Raw genomic sequence first — 21,486 nt, 5'->3', positions numbered from 1 at the left:
CTTGATATAGCTCTAATAGCATAGCAATTCTATTCTTTTTTCCTTTGTTTGCCTAAACAGAGATACCGGGAAGAGAACTCGACAAATGGGATCCATGGTGGAGGGTATATAAGATTCGGTCCGATTCATCACAACGCACACGCACTGCCTGTCTTTTCTATCATTTTTCTAAAAACAATGGACATTTATTTTGCCTTCCTTCCCATTGTGTAGCGCATGTTAATAATTGTTCTCGTTCAGCTTTAAATTTAAATCCCTAGCAAAAAGGAGAAGCATTTGTTTAATTTGTTTATAACTATCATTAAATTATACTTGTCTAACCTATCGTTTAGTGGCGCTCTCAATGTCTGTCCGTCCATTCGTTTGTCTGGCTGGCCGTTCAAGTGTCGTTGAGAGGTTCTGCACTTGTGCTTGGAGGTGAACAGACGAATAGAAAAAAAATGTCAGTCATTCAGCCAGTACTAAGTAGCTGATATCTCGCATCGCGAGTCACAAGTCTGGAGCAGGCTATTTGATCTGTTTGTCTGCGGCTCATAGTCACAGCCACTGGCAGCCACTGGCATCTACATCCACGATCATAGCTACTGACATCGCTCATCATCACAATCTTTGCTCGTAATAAAATTATAAAATATCAACAACAACAACAATAAGAAGAGAAAAAATAAAAGTTATCTATCAGAAGAAAGAAATGTTCTTTTTTTCTACTACGAGTATACGTTACGGTTAAGGCAGATGTGGATTAATTTTCATTTGTATGATGAAACATCTTTTCACACCGAAGATTCAGTTGTGTGAAATGTTCCGATGTGTAAACGCGTAAATTACGGATAAAATCGGGCGTAACTGTAAAAGCGCGTTTGCATCAAAACGATCACAAACACAACGGGTTAGTGTTGAAAATAACGGGGTGCTATTCAGAGTCCTGTCAAAAGATCCTTTTGTGATTAAATAAAGAAAAAAAGAAAAAAAATGCAAACTATTGTGAATACTCTCCCCCACAGAGATTTAGTGTTTTGTAACTGGATTAAAATTATGCAGAGTTCCAGAAAGTGATATTAAAAATTGCATTGTTTGAAGAACTATTTGAATTTGTTGTCCTTTTCCTTGACGTCCTCACAGTTTCTGTAAAAATCGTTACTAGCTACCTTGAGTCTATCAGCATGTTTTTCAATCAGATTGTGATGAGCTTGGCGAACACCATAAACTGATCTAGCCAACGTAAGCAAAGGGATGATAGACCTCTTCTTGTAATGTACAAAGCCTTCAAAATCCTGTCCATCGGTTATCCGTTGCCATTTAGACCATATCTCGAAGAATAACTAAACATGTGGTTAGAGGCATACCAACAGATTTCAATTTCTATTTCATCGTCTTGCAATATTATCAGTTCTTTAATTCCCTGGGATTCCAACCGTTCACCCATTGTGTTAAGAGAAGTCAAAGGCGACTTTTAAGAAAAACATTCCCCAGCGATTTAATGGCTGCCTGGCGTCCGGCAAGATATTTACGACAATTGCTATAAGGACGTAAATGCCACCGTAGCGGAGAGATAAGCATGTGCGCCTATGACGCTGAACGCCTGGGTTCGAATTCTGGCGAGACCATCAAAAATTTTTTTCAGCGGTGGTTTTCCTCTTCTAATGCTGGCAAAATTTTTGAGGTACTATGTCATGTAAAACTTCTCACCAAAGAGGTGTCGCATTGCGGCACGCCGTTCAGACTCGGCTATAAAAAGGAGGCCCCTTATCATTGAGCTTAAACTTGAATCGGGCTGCACTCATTGATATGTGAGAAGTTTGCCCCTGTTCCTTAGCGGAAATTCATGAGTAAAATTTGCAATTTTGCTATAAGGACATAACATCTTCGCCGCTTCATTTTTGTAACTTTTGTAATGGCATGAATCTCCGTTTAATATATAGTACAGTATTCGGGTAAGCTATGTGAACTGTCTAGGTGACTCCATCGGAATTTAGATTGTTGTTGCTGTAGCAGTGTGTTGTGTTTCATCTCTCGTCTGCTTGATTCTGTTGAGTGTCCAGATCCAGGATTCAGGAACTCTGCGACTTAGATGTGGTGCGTCGAGAGGAATCTGGGCCTAAGTCGAGTGGGTCTGGCTGGGCAGTTAAACAGGTGACAAGTGCCGAGTGATCCCAGGTCACAATCGGGACACACATCCTGCACGCTGGCACCAATCCTTTGCTATGTAAGATTTGAAGATGCTGCATCTGCCGGATGGTAATTGAGCCAGAACCATAAGCGTCACCAGCCCATTCGTCTGGTGGGTGCTAAAACCCTTTGAGAAGCACAAAAATAAGCTAACTTTGTCGATTACAACGTAGCTTTCTAAACTCTTGGTGGCCCCAGGGGCCTTCTACGCTTATTGCCAGAATCACTCTGGTTTGCCGGGGGAGGTAAATCTCTCCAGGTGCATGGGAGACGGTCGTTCTCCAAAGACCACATTCACCCGTTAGCTATTCACCGCATCTGCTACCGTGTCTGCATGAATGTTGTATGGGCCCGCTTGATCTAGAGGTTCTCTCTTGTAGCGCTGGATCTAGATCATATAGATCTACCTTGAGGCTTCTGGGCGGTGAATGCCTATCCAGATGATGATTTGAATGGTATCTGCAATAACAACCCAAAAGGTATTGCTAAGGCAGCATGTAATTATGTCTTCGCACGGTAGAATCTTTGTTTCCTGACGGAGGTGGTCCATGTGTAGTTCGAAGGGCGGCATTATGACAGATCTGTATATTATTCCAGTGCGTGTCACAAAGCTAACGGGACCACATTGGCGTTGCATGACCGGCCAATTGCTGTGTACCTTGTCATTAAGGTTTCTTTGTCAGCTCCCAAATTGCAAGTGACGGCAAGTGGCTTGAGGATATTCGATAAAGTCAAAGGTATATGACTTTATCGAATATTGCTGTGGCATGTTTGGAGAATTTGTAAGAGCTGTCAAATGTGACACCAAGTACGAGTATTTTGGGACACTTGATGGTCGGAATTGTCACTCCGTCGACCATCACTTTCAGCTCCCTACGCACCTCATGCGTGTATGTAGCAAACAATGTGACCGAAGAGTTAGTGCCAGATATCTTAAAATTTCTTGCAGCGAAATAAGAGGCAAGTTCGTTGAGGTAGATGTTTAACGTAACGCAGATGTCATCAATGGGTGATACGATCTCTATGACATATGATACAATCTCTATGAGGTCTGGAGGGCATGGAATGGAGGATAGGTAGAGGTTAAACAGTGCCGAAGATATCACCCCCGCTTTGGGGAACTCCCTGTTTCACTCTACGGTGTTACGATTTCTTATCCCTAAATTCCTCAAATTACTGGCAACCACATAGGTAATTCGCGACCCAGCGTTTCAGGCTAGGCTGGAAGAAGGTATAGGCGATGTCCTCAAAAAGTTCGGCATGGCTGAACGTGTCGTATGGCTTCGATAGGTCTAGGGCCACGATGACCATCGTATCACACGGCCTGGGCTGTTTGAAGCCACTGCAAGTGTATGCGGTGATAACATGCAGAGCAATTGTTGTGCTACGCAATCTTAGAAATCCATGGTGATGCTCGGCGGGTGGAAATTCTCCAACGAGGCTCGGGAGGAGTAGTACCTCATATAGGTACTAGGTCTGTATGAATCCTCCTTACTCGGATCCTTTCCAGGCTTCAGTAGGTGGATCACCCTGCCCATCTTCCAGACATCGGGTACTATAACAGTGTTCAAAAACAGGTTACGGACGGTTGGAAGGTACTCGACTCCAAGTTGATCCAGAATCTTCAGCATCAGTGAAGAGATTCCGTCGGGGTCCAATGCTTTGGATGAAATTTATATCTTCGTCCATGGTAAATTGTGATGGCTGTCCATTGGCTCGAAGACCACTGATACGAAGAATGGGTCTGCTCCTAGCCCTGTACACATACACAATAAATTGACGGTTGAACAACCTGGCGCACCTCTTCGCATCAGTCACCGTTGCGTCACCAAAAGTGACTGAGGTTCTGTCATCCCGTCTACCTTCGAGAGTGACTTAAGAGTACACCACAACTTGCCTAAACCGGTACCTAAGTTACATTGCTCCAAGTGTTCGTTGACTAACCTGTTTATTTACAGCTTCAGCTCGCTCATTCTGGGGTTAATGGGGTCAGCGTAAATGGGTGGTGTAGCGCATCCCATTACGCTCGTTTGCGAGTACCACTGTATGCGCCGGGATATTGGGCCACACTTGGGGTATTCGACCGGCTGGTATAAAGCGAGCGGCTGCTGCGTTAATAATGTCTCGTATTTTCCTCTCGGCAACTAGCACATTTGAGGTGGGTGTCAGCTCTCTGAAGCCAACCCAATCGGCCTGCTTTTTATTGATAAACGTTTAGCGCGCAGAGGTTATGAAGTCGTGCGGTCGGTCGATGGTGAGAATTATGGGGAGGTGGTCTGATCAAAAAGAAATGATGGCTTGCCGGGTTACGTCACTCAGGAGATCAGGGGATGTCTGGTGAGCTGCTACACCCCCTCGTAATCCTTGTGGAGTCATCCTCATTCACCGTGCAAAACGTGGAGCCTTAAATCTGCTCTGCCAAACCTATGATCCGCTGGTCGTTACCTAGGGGAGAATATCAGAAACGTAATGCGCATTAAAGTCCCAGACGATTATGGCCAGTGGATAGTAACCCACTTATGTTGGGCTTGAAACCCTGGCCGTTAATTGGGACACAGCCCCCAACCGGCGGTATGTACACTTTGTTTAGCTCTATCTCGGCAGTACCGGACCTAACAGCTATCCCAATGCACTCCATGTAGGGATTAATAGCGCCAGTCGCAGGCGAGATGGGTCTTTACAGCACGGAATGGTGGATACGAAGGCCAATCCCCCACCTCCATTCCTTAAGCTATCCCTACGTAGCACATTGTATTAGTGACAACTGTTCAAGCTGCAGGTGTTGGTTAGCTTTGTCTCCTGGATCGATGAAACCAATATGCTCTTCCGACTCATAAAATCTACAATCTCATCGATCTTTCCACGGCGACTGCTGCAATTAAAAAATGATCCCCTTCCAGGCCCTGGCCTGTTAATATTGGGGTTGGGATACTGCTGTTGCGAATATTGCCCCACGGGAGAGGTCGGAGTGTTAAACATAGTCCGACGACGAGAACGCAGAAGGGGACGACGACGACGCTTGTGACGTACTGCTGTCTATGTTCGTACAGCACCTTGCAACATATTCAGTGTGACTGTACTCCGTAGTGACGTAGGGCCAGAGCAAGATCGGTTCCATGCACTGGTTACACCTCACCGACACCGACCGATAATGGAAGCGGTTCTGGCAAACTGAACAAAACCACTGTCCGGGGTTCTTTTCAATCCCGCCACTAACCAAAAGCGTGCGGAGGCACTCCGGGATGTGCCTCTCCCTTTGACACAAAAAGGACGAACACGTACACTGAGGTGGCAGCCCTTGTCGTTGAAGGATTCTATCGGGTCAATCGGTGCGTACAACCGGCTGCAATGGGATTGCAACCGGCGGCTATGGGATTGATTAGCTTATGTTGTTTTGTAAGTAGTGTGTCACGCTTATAATCTTCTGAAGCAGGATATTAAACAGATAACATGCTCGGCTGTTTCCCTGTCTGAAACCTCGTTTGATATTGAATGGTTTGTAGACAGATTCTTTCCTATTGCTGCATGAATTTTTCAGGGATACCAAACACTGACGTTTGAAATGTCTTTGGTCGCAAGGGCTGTCGATAGCTCGGGACTTTTCCAGGATTTGGGGCAGAGTGAATTACTGGTCTATGGTGGATTAACACCGTCTAAAGCCGCATTGCGCATGGGTCACCGTAGCGCAGAAGTTAGCATGTCCGCCTCTGACGCTGAACGTCTAAGTTCGAATCCGGGGAGAAAACATCAGAAAAATTTCAGCGAAGGTTATCCCCTCCTAATTCTGGCTACATTTGTGCAGTACTGTACCGTTTGGTATGTCAGCCATGATATACCCTCCACCATCAATCGTATTTGTCGAGTTCTTTGCGCGGTATCTATTTTTAGGCAAACAAAAAATAATGAGTAAGGACTGTCATGCTATTGGAACTATATCAAGTTATAGTCCGATTTGGACAATAAATGAATTGAATTCTGAACATTGTAAATGTCATTGTGTAATATTTCAGTCCATTCGGATAAGAATTTCGCCTCGTAGGGGCTAAGGAAGCAAAATCAAGAGATCGGTTTATATGGGAGCTGTATCAAGCTATAGATCGATTCAGATCATATTGGACACGTATGTTGAAGGTCATGGGGGAAGCATTTGTACAAAATGAGAATTGCGGCTCAAGAAGTCAAGATCCAAGATCGGTTTATATGGCAGCTACACCGGGTTATGAACCGATTTGAACCATACTGAGCACAGTTATTGAAGGTGATACCTAAACACCAAGTGCAAAATTACAGCCAAATCGGATAAGAATTACGCTTTCTAAAAGCTGAAGAAGTCAAAAGCCAAGATCGGTTTATATGGCAGCTATATCAGGTTATGAACCGATTTTGGCCATACTAAGCACAGTTGTTGAAAGTGATACCAATTTCAGTCAAATCAGACGAGAATTGCGCCCTCTAGAGGCTCAAGAAGTCAAGACTCAAGATCGGTTTATATGGCAGCTATATTAAAACATGGACCGATTTGGTCCATTTACAATCCCAACCGACCTACACTAATAAAAAGTATTTATGCAAAATTTCAAGCGCCTACCTTTGCTCCTCCGAATGTTAGCGTGGTTTCGGCAGACAGTGTTTTAGACGCATATTTCGAGATGTTACAAACAGAGTGACGAAATTTGTATACCCCCGTCCTATGGGGGAGGGTATTAAAAGCAACCTCGAAATAGTCAGGAATTATGTGCTTCATGCAAAATCCATATCAAGCTCCTAAGTTGGTTCACGTCTGGTATTGTGTCCCTAGCTAAGTGCCGGTGTCTGCTAGCCGCGAAAACCGGGCAATGGCATAGGAAATGCTTGACGTCTCATCATTTTGCCCACATGCTCTCTGTATTTATTTGCTTTAATTCCACTAGCCGAACGTAGAATAGCGTTCCAAGCGCCTCGATCTTCTGCGCTCATTCTAATATCTCTGACATCAAGTTTCGAGGTGTCTCCCACCACTTGATCTTTCTATCGGGCTTTTGGTCTTCCCGGTTTGCGTGTACCACCGTGTTTGCCTTCAAAAGACTTCTTTGCTGGAGCTTCTTCATCCATTCTGACAACATGACCTAGCCAACGCAGCCGTTGTATTTTGATGCGTGTAACTATGCCAACGTTGTCATACAGCTCATACAGCTCGTGGTTCATACGTTGCCTATATTCTCCATTATCACAAACTGGTCAATATATTTTACGAAGAATCTTTCTCTCAAATACTCGAAGCACAGTCTCATCTGCTTTCACAAGTACCCATGCTTCAGAACCATATATAGCACGCTCTTACTTGTTTAAATATTAAATGAGAAATAGCTTTCATTGGAAAAAGTTAAAGAAAATTTTGAAAATTTAATTATAGTTTAGTTGCTTCAAATTACATTCAAGGCCGTTTAAGGTTCCCCTCTAAATTGTCTGTCATCTTAGCCTATAACAAGTCATTAACAATTTCAGCTACCATCATCAATTTAAATCGGCATTATGAGATTAAAGACGAAAATCTCAATCCAAGGCCATTAGAAAATTATTTTCTTAAAAAAAACCATAAGTTATTACAATTAGCAAAACTTATTTGCTGCTTGCTAACGCCTTAAAGTTCTTTTACAATGTTTAATCCAGTTATCAAAGTCTGAGACTCCACAAGTGGTCGGTGAGTTAGGGACAGCGAGACTACAAAGTCCGTTGACATTGACGACGACGACAGTTGACAAGCTTGACAAAAACTTCTTTCATTTACAGAAGAAATGCAAATAAATTAAATTAATTCTAAAGTGAAATTCAAAGCAAGGCAACCACATACAAAACCGCACAATAAAAAAAGTGAACAAAAAAAAATTCCATTAAAATCGATTGCGAATGCCAGAACTTTTTACACCACATGCCTAAGCTGTGTAAATTTGTGTAGTAGCCAAAAAAAAAAAAAAGATTGCCACAGTCCAATGAATGTTGAAATATAAAAACTTGTTCCAATGCATGGACAGAGATTCTGAGAATATTTCGCCAATATTAAGCCAAAAATAACTAAACTTAATTAAGTGCAAATCAAAGGAAGCCAGCTAGCCAGTCCGCCCAGCACACCCTGCTAGTCACAATAGCAATTTTATACACTTCATTCAAGTATCCAACAAGCACTAGCTACAATTTCACTGCTTAAACCACTAGAAAACAGTTGGTGGTCTCAAAAATAATGTCAAGCAACACAGCAGGTATCATGGCTGTGGCTTCAAGCACAGTGGCTACTCCTACAACTACCACTGCAGCAACAGCTACAAATGCTGGCGGTCAGCAGCCCATTATGGAAATGTTTACAACGACCATGGCATCCATAAAGGAAACTATGAGGACCTTAATTACTAACCCAACCACAACATCAACAATAACCACCACTACTTCTACAGCTACAACTACAACTACATCAACGGCAGCATTTTTACCCAGCACCTCAAAGGCCAGCATTTCCGTTTCCTCTTCGGCTCAGCCGGACCAACTTAATGTGGCCGACTTAAGTTCATCGCTGCAACACTTTGGCTGGGTGGATTATTGCGTTTTCGTTTTGATGTTAATCATTTGTGCCTTTATCGGTTTCTACTTTGGCTTTATTGAAAAGAAACAAAAGAATCAAAAACGCTCAGCCACCGAACATCGTCGTGGCTCCGAGGCCTTGGATTACTTGGTGGGTGGTCGTAAAATGAAAGTGTTTCCGGTGTCTTTGTCACTGGTGGCCAGGTAAGTGTGTCTGCCTTCATTCTCCCAAAATAACCACAAAAATCATGGAAAATTTCTGAATTTCTTGAAATCTTAGCTTAAGATGTTATACCCAAACTTTTCCACTTTAATGTTTAGGGCCCTTTGGGGAACAAAGCGAGGGGGGAAATAAGTAAGCGGAAGTTTTAAGAATAAAAGCAAATATATAACAACATAGGCGACAAAATAGAATACGGAAGGAATTCATTAGCGTTAGTTTCCGTAGTTTTTCTTTAACTTAATTCATTTAGTTTGCAAAAGTTTCCATGGATTCTTTTGGTCCTTTATGAAAGTTAAATGAGTAAAAGGATATTGGGATAAGGTGTGAAATGAGTAAAAGAAAATTTAAGGCAATGAAATAACAAAAGAAAGTTTGTTCCCCTTTAATTCGTCCATGATCTCTAATTGAAGATGCAAAGGAACTAAATATGGGAAACAATTATAGAGTAAATCTTAGAAACATTAGCTAGGAAAATTAGTAGGAAAAATGACTTTAAGTGATAAGTGGTCAAGGGAATCCTCAAAAGCTATTGCCGAAACCTTGCCTCAGGTACAGGCATCAAAAGTCAGACAAATTGTTTAAAAAGCAAATATTTAGAAAAATTTTACGAAAAACTGCACTTTACATACAATTCTACATATGGTAGTTCATTCAAGGAACGTCCCATTTGTAGGTTTGTAGGCTTGTTTATTTGTGTGTTCCTTATAGACCTAGAAGCGACTGAACCGATTTTCTTGAAATTTTCACTGATGGTAATCCCGTGGTGAAAATAGAGTACTAATTTTTTTTATATCTGAAGGGGGAGCGGACCCTCCCCTTACACTTATGTTTAGAAACGCCAGATCTCGAAGATGGTGGTTGCGATTTAAGCGAAATTTTGTGTGCTCTCTTATAGTAACCTAAAAAGAACAAGCAAAAAGGCATTAAGTTCGGCCGTACCGAACTTTGAATACCCACCACCTCGGGTATATATGAAAACCACAACCAAATAAACCGATCTGAACCATATACAGCATGGATGTCGAAAAGCCTAACGCAAGTCACTGTGTCAAATTTCAGTGAAATCGGATTATAAATGCTCCTTTTTTGGGGCCAAAGCTTTACATTGAGATATCGGTCTATATGGCAGCTATATGCAAATCTTGATCGATCTAGACCAAATTGCAGAAATATGTGGAGGGTTTTAACTTAACTGTCTGTCCCAAATTTCGGCAACATCGGACAATAAATGCGCTTTTTATGGGCCCAAAACATTAAATCGAGAGATCGGTCTATATGGCAGCTATATCCAAATCTTGACCGATCTGAGCCAAATTGAAGAAGGATGTCGAAGAGCCTAACACAACTCACTGTCCTAAATTTTGGCGACATCGGACCGTAAATGCGCCTTTTATGGCCCCAAAACCTAAAACCGAGAGATCGGTCTATATGGCAGCTATACCCAATTTTGGACCGATCTGTGCGATATTGCACAAGTATGTCAAGGGGCTTAACATAACTCCATGTCCCTAATTTCGGCGACGTCGGACAATAAATGCACCTTTTATTGGCCCAAAACCATAAATCAAGAAATCGGCAGCTATATCCAAATCTGAACCGATCTGGACCACATTGAAGAAATATGTCAAAGGGCCTAACACAACTCACTGTCCCAAATTTCAGCAAAATCGGGTAATGAATGTTTCTTTTATGGGCCTTACATCATAAATCGGAGGATCGATCTATATGGCAGCTATATCCAAATCTGAACCGATCTGGGCGAATTTAACGAAGGAAGTCGAAGGGACTAAGACATCTCACTGTCCCGAATTTCAGCGAAATCGGATAATAAATGCGGCTTTTATGGGCCTAAGACCCTAAATCGGAGGATCGGTCTATATGGGGGCTATATCAAGATATAGTCCGATATAGCCCATCTTCGAACTTAACCCGCTTATGGACTAAAATAGAACCTGTGCAAAATTTCAGCTCAATATCGCTACTTTTAAAGACTGTAGCGTGATTTCAACAGACAGACGGATAGACGGACGGACATGTCTAGATCGTTTTAGATTTTTACGCTGATCAAGAATATATATACTTTATAGGGTCGGAAATGGATATTTCGATGTGTTGCAAACGGAATGACAAAATGAATATACCCCCATCCTTCGGTGGTGGGTAAACAAATTTGGTATTCAAATTTTGGATAGGGTACCTAGGAGGGTGGGCGCGGCGCCCCATCTCAAAACCTAACAAGGGTGGGGGGGGTGGGGCGCCCCCTACCAAAACCTACCAAATGTATATATATACCAATCACGACAATATACCAAATATATATATATACACCGATCGCGATAATATGGGACTCAAATGAAAGGTATTTTAGATTAGAAAACGTATCTGATATCCAATTGTCGGACCAAGTGTTTGGAGGACATATTTACCGACCATAACAATATGGGACTCAAATGAAAGGTATTTGCGAGTAAAATACGAATCTGATAGCCAAATTTGGGGCAAAGCTTCTGGGGGTCAACTCCTTTCCCAAAGCACCCCCCAAACAGGACTTATTTACTGACCATGACAATATGGGGCTTAAATAAAAGGTATTTGAGTGTAGAAAACGAATCTGATATCCAGATGTGGGACCAAGTGTTTGGGGGACCGCCCCATATCCCAAAGAACACAAATTTATGACCATTGCAATATGGGACTCAAATGAAAGGTCTTAGAAAGTCAAGCACGAATCGGATATCAATGTTCGGAAAAAGTGTCTATGGGGCCACCCTAACCTCTTAACACCACCCAAATAGTAAGTATTTGCTGATATTGCAATTTGAGGCTCAAATAAATGGTATTTTAGAGTAGAACACGAATCTGATATATATTTTCAAAGCCAAGTCACTGAGTGACTGCTCCATCCCGCAAAACACTCCTCAAACCGGACATGTTTGCCGACTATGGGAAATTGGAGCTCAAATGGAGGGTATTGGGGAGTAGACCATGAATCTGACATCAACATTCGGGACCAACTGTCTAGGGGACGTCCCACCACCATAACAACCCCCAAGTAGGACGTATTTGCTCACCAAGACAATTTGGGTCTTCAAGACGGTGGAGCTCAATATTCTTAGTTTTTAGGGTCCATTCCCCAAACCTGACATATTTGCTGGCTTTTTCAATAAGTGGTTTAAGTGAATGGTATTTGAGATTTGAAAACGAATGTGATAGCCAATTTTAAGCCCAATGACAATAGGGGGTTCAAATATATGAGAATAGAGCACGTTGCTGATATATTTTCAGGGCTTAGGCGTACTCGGGTAGCAAAAGCCTCTTCCAAGGAACCCATGGTACGACCAGGAGTGTCAAAAAGCTACTAAAGCCAAGAAAGCGGCATATAGGGCAACTTTACGGTCAGCAGCAATGTGCCAGGCGAAGGAGTGGCTTCGAGAGAAAAGGAGAGAGAAGAAACGTTAATTCCGCAAGAAGAAGAAAAACGAGAGTATGAGCGAATTGAGATGTTCTGCAATCAAAATTAAGTCCGAAAATTGTAGCAAAGAATTTAACATCAAACCGATGGCTTTGGTAGAGGCACATTCTCCTGGAGGCCAGAGCTTAGCATGTCCTCCTATGACGCTGAACGCCTAGGTTCGAAGCCTGGGGAGAACATCAGAAAAAAAAGGTCAGCCGCGGTAACTCTTTCCCTATACCCGAGAGAGCCTTTGGCAAAAGTTGGGGATTTAGACCGCGTGTCCTGCATTGGGTATATACTGCAGTTGTCAGACCTATAATGCTATATGGTGTTGCGATCTGGTGGACGACGCTTCAAAAGTCCACCTACTTTTCAATACTCAAACGGATCCAAGGATGGCTTGTTTGTGAATCACAGCGGCACTGAGGACGACACCATCTGATGCACTGAATTTAATGCTACATCTTATGCCTCGGGACATTGTTGCTAGACAAATTGCAGTGACTACTGCCGTGAGGTTAAAGGAGCTTTCTCATTGTTCCAGGCAGTGTAGATTACACCCTACCTGAGCCGATTTTTGATAAGAAGTACTGTCGCACTATTCCCGATAGAACCGATTGGAACTTCGATATCCCTGGTAACAGAAGTTACATAGACATCTATACAGATGGTTCCAAACTAAACGACCAGGTGGGCTTTGAAGGACTTAGATTGGTCATTCCGAGAAGGTTGCCCGACGACTGTAGTTTGAATCAACCAGAGATCCGATAACTGGCTTAGATGTATGAATATAGTGACATGAGGCCGATTAATATCTGCACCCTCTTTTCATCCTAACATAACCTAACCTACAATATTTTGATGGCTAATTGGAGCCGCCATCAGTAGTTCCCCCATCTCCAGGTTATGTAAGTTTTGTTCCCCTCCACCTTGTGCAACACTAAATTGTTCTAGATTGTGTTGAATATTGAGTTACTCATCCGCTGCCTCAACCACTTCTTAAAGTTCTTGGGTGAACTCAATGTTCTCACAGCTCGGAATGTATTTAAAGACTTTGGGAAGTTGTTGCCCTAGGCAAATATCCGCGTTGGAAGGGAAGTAATTGCCAAACATGGTATTGGTTTCAAATAGAATTTGCACCTGTTGTTTTTCATTTTTTTTGCGTTTTCATTAATGCAAATTGTGTTTTTTTTTGCACTCAGCATTTTCAAGGATCAAATCATTAAGTGATTATCCTTAGATTAAATTTTTTTGTACCATCAAAACAAAATTAAACAATCATTTTGCAAAAGTCTATGAACTTTAGTTTGCAAAGAATTTGCATAAGTTTCGAAGAGCATGGTTTTTTTTCCTTCTTCAATGAATTCACTTTGTGGCTGCTTTTGTGAAAAAGCCTTTTTGGGCCCAGCGAGGGCGTAAATGCCAAAGGTACATCATCAAGAGGTCAAATTTTTTGAATATCTCATTTCATGGCCTAGCTTTGGAAAGCATTTTTCCAGCTCTATGGCATTTGAGAGAAAGCCATCGTCATTATCATTTGCACACCTTTTGAAAACGCAAGAGTTTGTTATGCATATTAAAAATCTAGAATTTTGATTTCTTTTTTCTTTCCAAGAATTCAAATTTCCAAAATTTTTGCTGTTTGTTTGGCAAACATTAAACAGTGAAATAGATTTTCATTCACTCATTGCAACGTGTTTGGAATTCTAATTACCGCCGCGCGCAATTTTAAGGGATGTTTATTTCAGCTGAATTTCACCTTCGATAAAGTGCACGTGTCCGCCTGGGGTTTGAGCAGGGGGTGGAGTCCTTTTCCATTTCTTTGGTAAAATGAAAGTGTTGCCAAAGGGAAAAAGGTTAAGGATTTGCATAAGGATTTTTTGGTTTGTTCGTTTTCCTATTTTTTAGGTTTTTTTTTTGTTCATTGTTGGGTAGACCCACCTTGAGTCCTGTTTTTTCGTTGGGGGGAGGATATTTCTTAGAATTATTTTAAATGTTGTTTTAGGAACGTGACAAAATTAAGTGAATGCTTTATGGATTTGTATTTTCGAAGGCGTTAAAAAGGAGTTTGCTTACTGAGAAAGAAAATTGTTCAATTCCCCTGTCCGAAATTCTTTTAAATAAAGAAATCTTATGGAAAAAATACCAAATAATAAGCGAACAGGGTGGTGTATACCAAAGGCTTTCAGAAACGTTGACCCTCTTTCATGGGAAAATAATGTGTCAAAATTCTTAGAATGGTTGCTTTAAAAGAAATGATTAGGATGTTGTCAAAATAAAGTGAATTTAAAGGCATTTTAAGGACAAGAGGTGTCTATCCCTTAAAGTTCCTACAGTATCACCAGCCAGATCCCTTTAAAAAGACTAATAACTTGGGAATGTTCACATCTGCTAAGTCAGAGAAGAACTTAAAGTGGAATTCTTCCTGCTACATAGTTTGCTCTTTCTCTTCTATTGTTGTTGTGACCAGGTTTGCTGTAAGTATTTCGTATACTTCATTCTAAGATTATTCTTACCCGGTTACCCGGTTAAATAGAGCCATCATCAGTGATGCTTACTTACTTTAATTGGCTATGACAGATCATTTGTTCCACCAGTCGAACGTAGAAGAGCGTTCCAAACGCCTCGATCTTCTGCGCTCATTCTAAAATCTCTGACACTAAGTTTCGAGGTGTCTCCCACCACTTGATCTTTCCATGGGGCTTTTGTTCTTCCCGGTTTGCGTGTACCACCGTGTTTGCCTTCAAAAGACTTCTTTGCAGGAGCTTCTTCATCCATTCTGACAACATGGCCTAGCCAACGCAGCCGTTGTATTTGGATGCGTGTAACTATGCCTTCATCGTCATACAGCTCATACAGCTCGTGGTTCATACGTCGCCTATATTCTCCATTAACGCAAACTGGTCCACATATTTTACGAAGAATCTTTCTCTCAAATACCCCAAGCACTGTCTCATCTGCTTTCACAAGTACATAATCACAAGTGCAGAACCATATAACAGCACGGGTAGTATCAGTGTCTTGTATAGCGAAATCTTCGTCTGTCGAGGGGTGGCGTTGTTTCTAAACTGCTTACTTAGTCCAAAGTAGCATCTGCTTGCCAGTATTATTCTTCGCTTAATCTCAAAACTGGTGCGGTCGGGAGGAGACTTATTCCTCTGTAGTTGGCACATTCCGTCTTGTCTCCTTTCTTGTGTACGGGACACAATATGCTGAGGTTCCAATCATTGGGTATGCGTTCTTCTAGCCAGATTGCGCAGATAAGCTGATACATACGCCTTATCAGCGTGTCGCCTCCGGTCTTAAATAGTTCAGCGGGTAACACGTCGGCTCCTGCTGCCTTGTTGTTCTTTAGTCAGGTCACTGCTACTTGGACCTCATTCTTACTAGGAGGTAAACATTCTATACCATCATCGGGGATTGGTTCTGCGGTATCCTCATCGCCGCCAACGTGGGACACTAGCAGTTAGGTACAATGTTCCTTCCATATCTTCAGCATGTTATCTGTGTCTGTTATCAGATTTTCTTCTTTGTCTCTGTAGGAGGATGTGCCTGCACCAAAGCCATCGGTTTGATGTTTAATTCTTTAATAGAATTTCCGGACTTCATTCTGACTTCTGTACATCTCAATTCGCTCACATTCACGTCTTTCAATTTCCTTTTTATACCCTCCACCATAAGATGGGGGGTATACTAATTTCGTCATTCTGTTTGTAACTACTTGAAATATTCGTCTGAGACCCCATAAAGTATATATATTCTTGATCGTCGTGAAATTTTATGTCGATCTAGCCATGTCCGTCCGTCTGTCCGTCCGTCCGTCCGTCTGTCTGTCGAAAGCACGCTAACTTCCGAAGGAGTAAAGCTAGCCGCTTGAAATTTTGCACAAATACTTCTTATTAGTGTAGGTCGGTTGGTATTGTAAATGGGCCATATCGGTCCATGTTTTGATATAGCTGCCATATAAACCGATCTTGGGTCTTGACTTCTTGAGCCTGTAGAGTGCGCAATTCTTATCCGATTGAAACGAAATTTTGCATGACGTGTTTTGCTATGATATCCAACAACTGTGCCAAGTATGGTTCAAATCGGTCCATAACCTGATATAGCTGCCATATAAACCGATCTTGGGTCTTGACTTCTTGAGCCTCTAGCGTGCGCAATTCTTATCCGATCAGAATGAAATTTTGCACAACGTGTTTTGTTATGATATCCAACAACTGTGCCAAGTATGCTTCAAATCGGTCCATAACCTGATATAGCTGCCATATAAACCGATCTTGGGTCTTGACTTCTTGGGTCTTCCGATTGAAATGAAATTTTGCACGACGTGTTTCGTTATTATATCTAACAACTGTGCCAAGTGTGGTTCAAATCGGTCCATAACCTGATATAGCTGCCATATAAACCGATCTTGGGTCTTGACTTCTTGAGCCTCTAGAGTGCGCAATTCTTATCCGATTGGAATGAAATTTTGCACGACGTGTTTTCTTATTATATCCAACAACAGTGCCAAGTATGGTTCAAATCGGTCTATAACCTGATATAGCTACCATATAAACCGATCTTGGGTCTTGACTTCTTGAGCCTCTAGAGTGCGCAATTCTTATCCGATTGGAATGGAATTTCGCACGACGTGTTTTGTTATGATACCCAACAACTGTGCCAAGTATGGTTCAAATCGGTCCATAACCTGATATAGCTACCATATAAACCGATCTTGGGTCTTGACTTCTTGACCCTCTAGAGGGCACAATTCTTATCCGATTTGAATGAATTTTTGCACGAAGTATTTCGTTATGATATCCAACAACTGTGCCAAGTATTGTTCAAATCGGTTCATAAACTGATATAGCTGTCATATAAACAGATCTGGGGATTTGATTTCTTGAGCTTCTAGAGGCCGCAATTCCTATCCGATTTGGCTGAAATTTTGCATGACGTATTTTATTTTTACTTTCAACAACTGGGTCAAATAAGGTTCAAATCGGTTCATAACCTGATATAGCTGCCATATAAACCGATCTGGGATCTTGACTTCTTGAGCCTCTAGAGGTCGCAATTATTATCCGATATGCCTGAAATTTTGTACGATGGATCCTCTCATGACCATCAACAAACGTGTTTATTATGGTCTGAATCGGTCTATAGCCCGATACAGATCCCATATAAATCGTTCTCTCTATTTTACTTCGTGAGCCCCAATGGGCGCAATTCTTAAACGAATTGGCTGAAATTTTACACAGGCCTCCAAGATATAATTTAATTGTGGTCCGAACCGGACCATATCTTGATATCGTTTTAATAGCAGAGTAACTCTTTTCTTATATCCTTTTTTGCCTAAGAAGAGATACTGGGAAAAGAACTTGACAAATGCGATCCATGGTGGAGGGTATATAAGATTCGGCCCGGCCGAACTTAGCACGCTTTTACTTGTTATTTCTGCGGAATTGACGTTTCGCCTCTCTTCTTTTGTCCCGATACCTTTCCTTCATCTGGCGTGTTGTTACTGATTGCAGGGTTAATCTACATGCCGCATTATTGGCTTCAGTAGCATCTCGACACTCTTGGACATACCATGGGTTTCTGGGAGGAGACTTCCGGTTCCCAAGTACCGATTTCGCGGCATTTTCCATGGAGTGAGCAATAGTTTGCCACTGCGCCATGTGCTTTCATCAAGCAGTTGGGTCAGTCGAGTGGAGTATGCCGCTGTCATTTGTTGTGTTTGTAGCTTTTCAAGGTCCAGCTTTCGTGCAGTGTCAGATCGTACGTTCCTCGCCATGTTCAAACGGGTGCGAACCTTTGCTGCAATAAGGCAATGATCCGAATCTATATTCGCTCCATGGATCGATCGTACATCTAAAATGCAGGATGAATGCCTTCCATCTATCACAACTTGATCAATTTGGTTCCTCGTTTTTTGATCGGGTGACAGCCATGTGGCTTTGTGAATAATTTTTTGTTGAAATCTGGTGCTACTAACTACCATGTTTTTTGCTGCGGTGAAATCTATCAGCCACAACCCATTACTGGACGTTATCTCATGGAGGCTAAACTTTTCGGCTGTTGGACCAAAAATGCCTTCCTTCCCTATCTTCGCATTCAAATCTCCCACAACGATTTTGGGTTTTGTGGGATTGCACATGTATTCCTCGTTGTGGCGAGCCGCTTGCTCCAAAATCCGACGCTCGCCTCACCCGCCCCTAATCTGGGAACATACGCTGATGTTGGCCATTGGTTATTTGAAGGCGCTAATAACACGCCTTGTCATCTCGAGTATCACTGGCACTCAGTATTTAAGTAATTGACCCAGCCAAGAACAGGCATATTTCAGTCGGCTCTGGGTTAATATTGAGACCTCTAGGTCTAGCCCAGTCATATGCCATATGCAAAACATTTTTTGGACTTCCGCATAGCTGGTTCAGATCCTTACACTGCATAGCAGATGGATTCAAATCCCTCCTCAGTCAGCATCCATAATAGGTTATTTTTGGCGGTCACCCAAACGAGTGGCAATAAAATGCCCCCCTGTGGCGAGCCTTGTTCCACTTTCTCCCTTATATTTCCTGTATTTTAGCATATGGTTTATCCAGTCTCATAGGACTGGGTCCATCCGGTCTGGTCTAAGGATTGGATCAGTGTGTCGGTCCGCACATTGTTAAAATCCCCCTCGATGTCAATGCATATCGCCACGGTGTTTGTTTTGGCAGCAAAGAATTCTTCTATTTTATGCACAACCCTCGTCAAGGGCAGTTTCCACAGACCTTCCCTTGGCATAGGCATGCTGATTGTATTTGAGCAGTTCGCTGGATGTCCTACTCTTTATCATGGTGTCCGTAAGGCTTATAGGTCTGTAGGTCTTTTGTGTCGCATAACTTGCCTTGCCGGGCTTTGGTATTAATACCACCTTTGCCTCCTGCTAGGCTTTCGGAGTGTATGCAAGTCCCAGGCACGCTGTGCCTGCGATAGTATTTTGTATGGGATTTGGTGGAGGCTTATTCCTCTGTAGTTGGCACTTACTGCCTTGCCCCCATTCTCTTCTACGGGACATTGTATGCAAAAGCTCCAATCGTTGGGTATGTGTTCTTCTAGCCAAATCACGCAGACGAGCTGATGCATACGCCTTATTAGGGTGTCACCTCCGGTTTTAAACAGTTCCGCCGGTAACTCATCGGCATCGGCTGCCTTATTGTTTTTCAACCAGGTTATTGCTAATTGGGCCTCATTCCTTGTACGAATATACCATTATCAGGGGTTGGTTCTGCGGTGATGTCCTATGATGGTGACGAAGAGTATATGACGATCATAGGATATCAGTACGTGGAAAAATGTTCTTTCCATATCCTGACTTCAAATTTCCATCTTTGTCTCTGCAGGAGAATGTGAATGTATCGAAGGCATCTTTACTATTCTAAATGATGAAGTCTCTCCCCTTATTGGCGATAGCCTTTAATTATACCCACCACCGAAGGATGGGGGTATATTCATTTTGTCATTCCGTTTGCAACACATCGAAATATCCATTTCAGACCCTATTGAGTATATATAGTCTTGATCAGCGTAAAAATCTAAGACGATCTAGACATGTCCGTCCGTCTGTCCGTCTGTCTGTTGAAATCACGCTACAGTCTTTAAAAATAGAGATATCGAGCTGAAATTTTGCACAGATTATTTTTTTTTTGTCCATAAGCAGGTTAAGTTCGAAGATGGGCTATATCGGACTATATCTTGATATAGCTGCCATATAGACCGATCTTTCGATTTAGGGTTTTCGGCCCATAAAAGCCATATTTATTATACGATTTTGCTGAATTTTGGCACAGTGAGTTGTGTTAGGCCCCTTGACATCCTTCGTTATTTTGGCCCAGATCGGTCTAGATTTGGATATAGCTGCCATATAGACCGATCTTTCGATTTAAGGTCTTAGGCCCAAAAAAGCCACATTTATTATCCGATTTTGCTGAAATTTAGGACAGTGAGTTGTGTTAGTCCCTTCGACATCTTTCGTTAATTTGGCCCAGATCGGTCCGGATTTGGATATAGCTGCCATATAGACCGATCCTCCGATTGAGGGTCTCAGGCCCATAAAAGTCACATTTATTATCCGATTTTGCTGAATTTTGGGACAGTGAGTTGTGTTAGTCCCCTTGACATCCTTCGTTAGTTTGGCCCAGATCGGTCCGGATTTGGATTTAGCTGCCATATAGACCGATCCTCCGATTTAGGGTTTTGGGGCCATAATAGGCGCATTTATTGTCCGATTTTGCGGAAATTTGAGACAGTGAGTTGCGTTAGGGTCTTCGACGTCCTTCATCAATTTGGCCCAGATCGGTCCAGGTTTGGATATAGCTGCCTGTAGACCGATCTCTCGGTTTTAGGTTTTGGGACCATAAAAGACGCATTTATTGTCCGATTTTGCCGAAATTTGAGACAGTGAGTTGCGTTAGGCTCTTCGACGTCCTTCGTCAATTTGGGCCAGATCGGTCCAGATTTGAATATAGCTGCCATATAGACCGATCTCTCGGTTTTAGGTTTTGAGCCCATTAAAGGAGCATTTATTGTCCGATTTCGCCAAGATTTGGGGCAGTTCGTTCTGTTAGGCTTTACGACATCCTTTCCGCATATGGTTCTGATCGGTTTATTTTTAGTTATAGCTTCTAAAAAGACCAATATTTTGGTCCAAATCGGAACATATTTCGATAAAACTGCTATGTGACATTAGGTATACAATTTACACCGGATTTTGATGAAAGGTGGTTTACATAATACTCGAGGTGGTGGGTATCCAAAGTTCGGCCCGGCCGAACTTAACGCCTTTTTACTTGTTTTTTATTCCTCTTCTTCTAGAGGCTTCCACTCTCATCAAAAAAGGCCGTTGGCCTGATTAATAATAAGTATAAACCCATACTACAGTATCTGTTCTGAAAGCTAATTTCAGTTATTTATAAAATTCTTTCAATATTTTCCAACAATAAATTGTAGCATCTATTCATAGATTTCTCCCTGTAAATCATAAATCCAAAACAAAAATGTATCAAAAACTTTTTGTGATATGTTTTATGAAAGCCGATCTGCGCCTTAAGTTTGA

General features: G+C 42.1%; 1 protein-coding gene across 7 annotated transcripts in view; it reads left to right on the top strand.

Annotated features, from left to right (window-relative positions):
• The first annotated feature begins 455 nt into the window (after positions 1-455).
• LOC106086045 (sodium-coupled monocarboxylate transporter 1) overlaps positions 456-21,486 on the top strand; it is a 97,612-nt gene continuing 76,581 nt past the window's right edge. For 2 of the 7 annotated variants that reach the window (XM_013250554.2, XM_059362390.1), the window contains exons 1-2: positions 456-889; positions 7,939-8,925. In XM_013250554.2, the coding sequence (XP_013106008.2) occupies positions 8,387-8,925 (539 nt within the window). In that variant the 5' untranslated portion in view covers positions 456-889; positions 7,939-8,386. The remainder of the gene's footprint in view (positions 890-7,938; positions 8,926-21,486) is intronic. The other 5 variants (XM_013250553.2, XM_059362391.1, XM_059362388.1 and 2 more) reach the window with 5 other exon arrangements.

The sequence above is a fragment of the Stomoxys calcitrans genome, chromosome 2, assembly GCF_963082655.1.
Source record: "Stomoxys calcitrans chromosome 2, idStoCalc2.1, whole genome shotgun sequence".
Taxonomy (NCBI): Eukaryota; Metazoa; Arthropoda; class Insecta; order Diptera; family Muscidae; genus Stomoxys; species Stomoxys calcitrans.
This window is presented reverse-complemented; position numbering and strand designations above follow the sequence as displayed.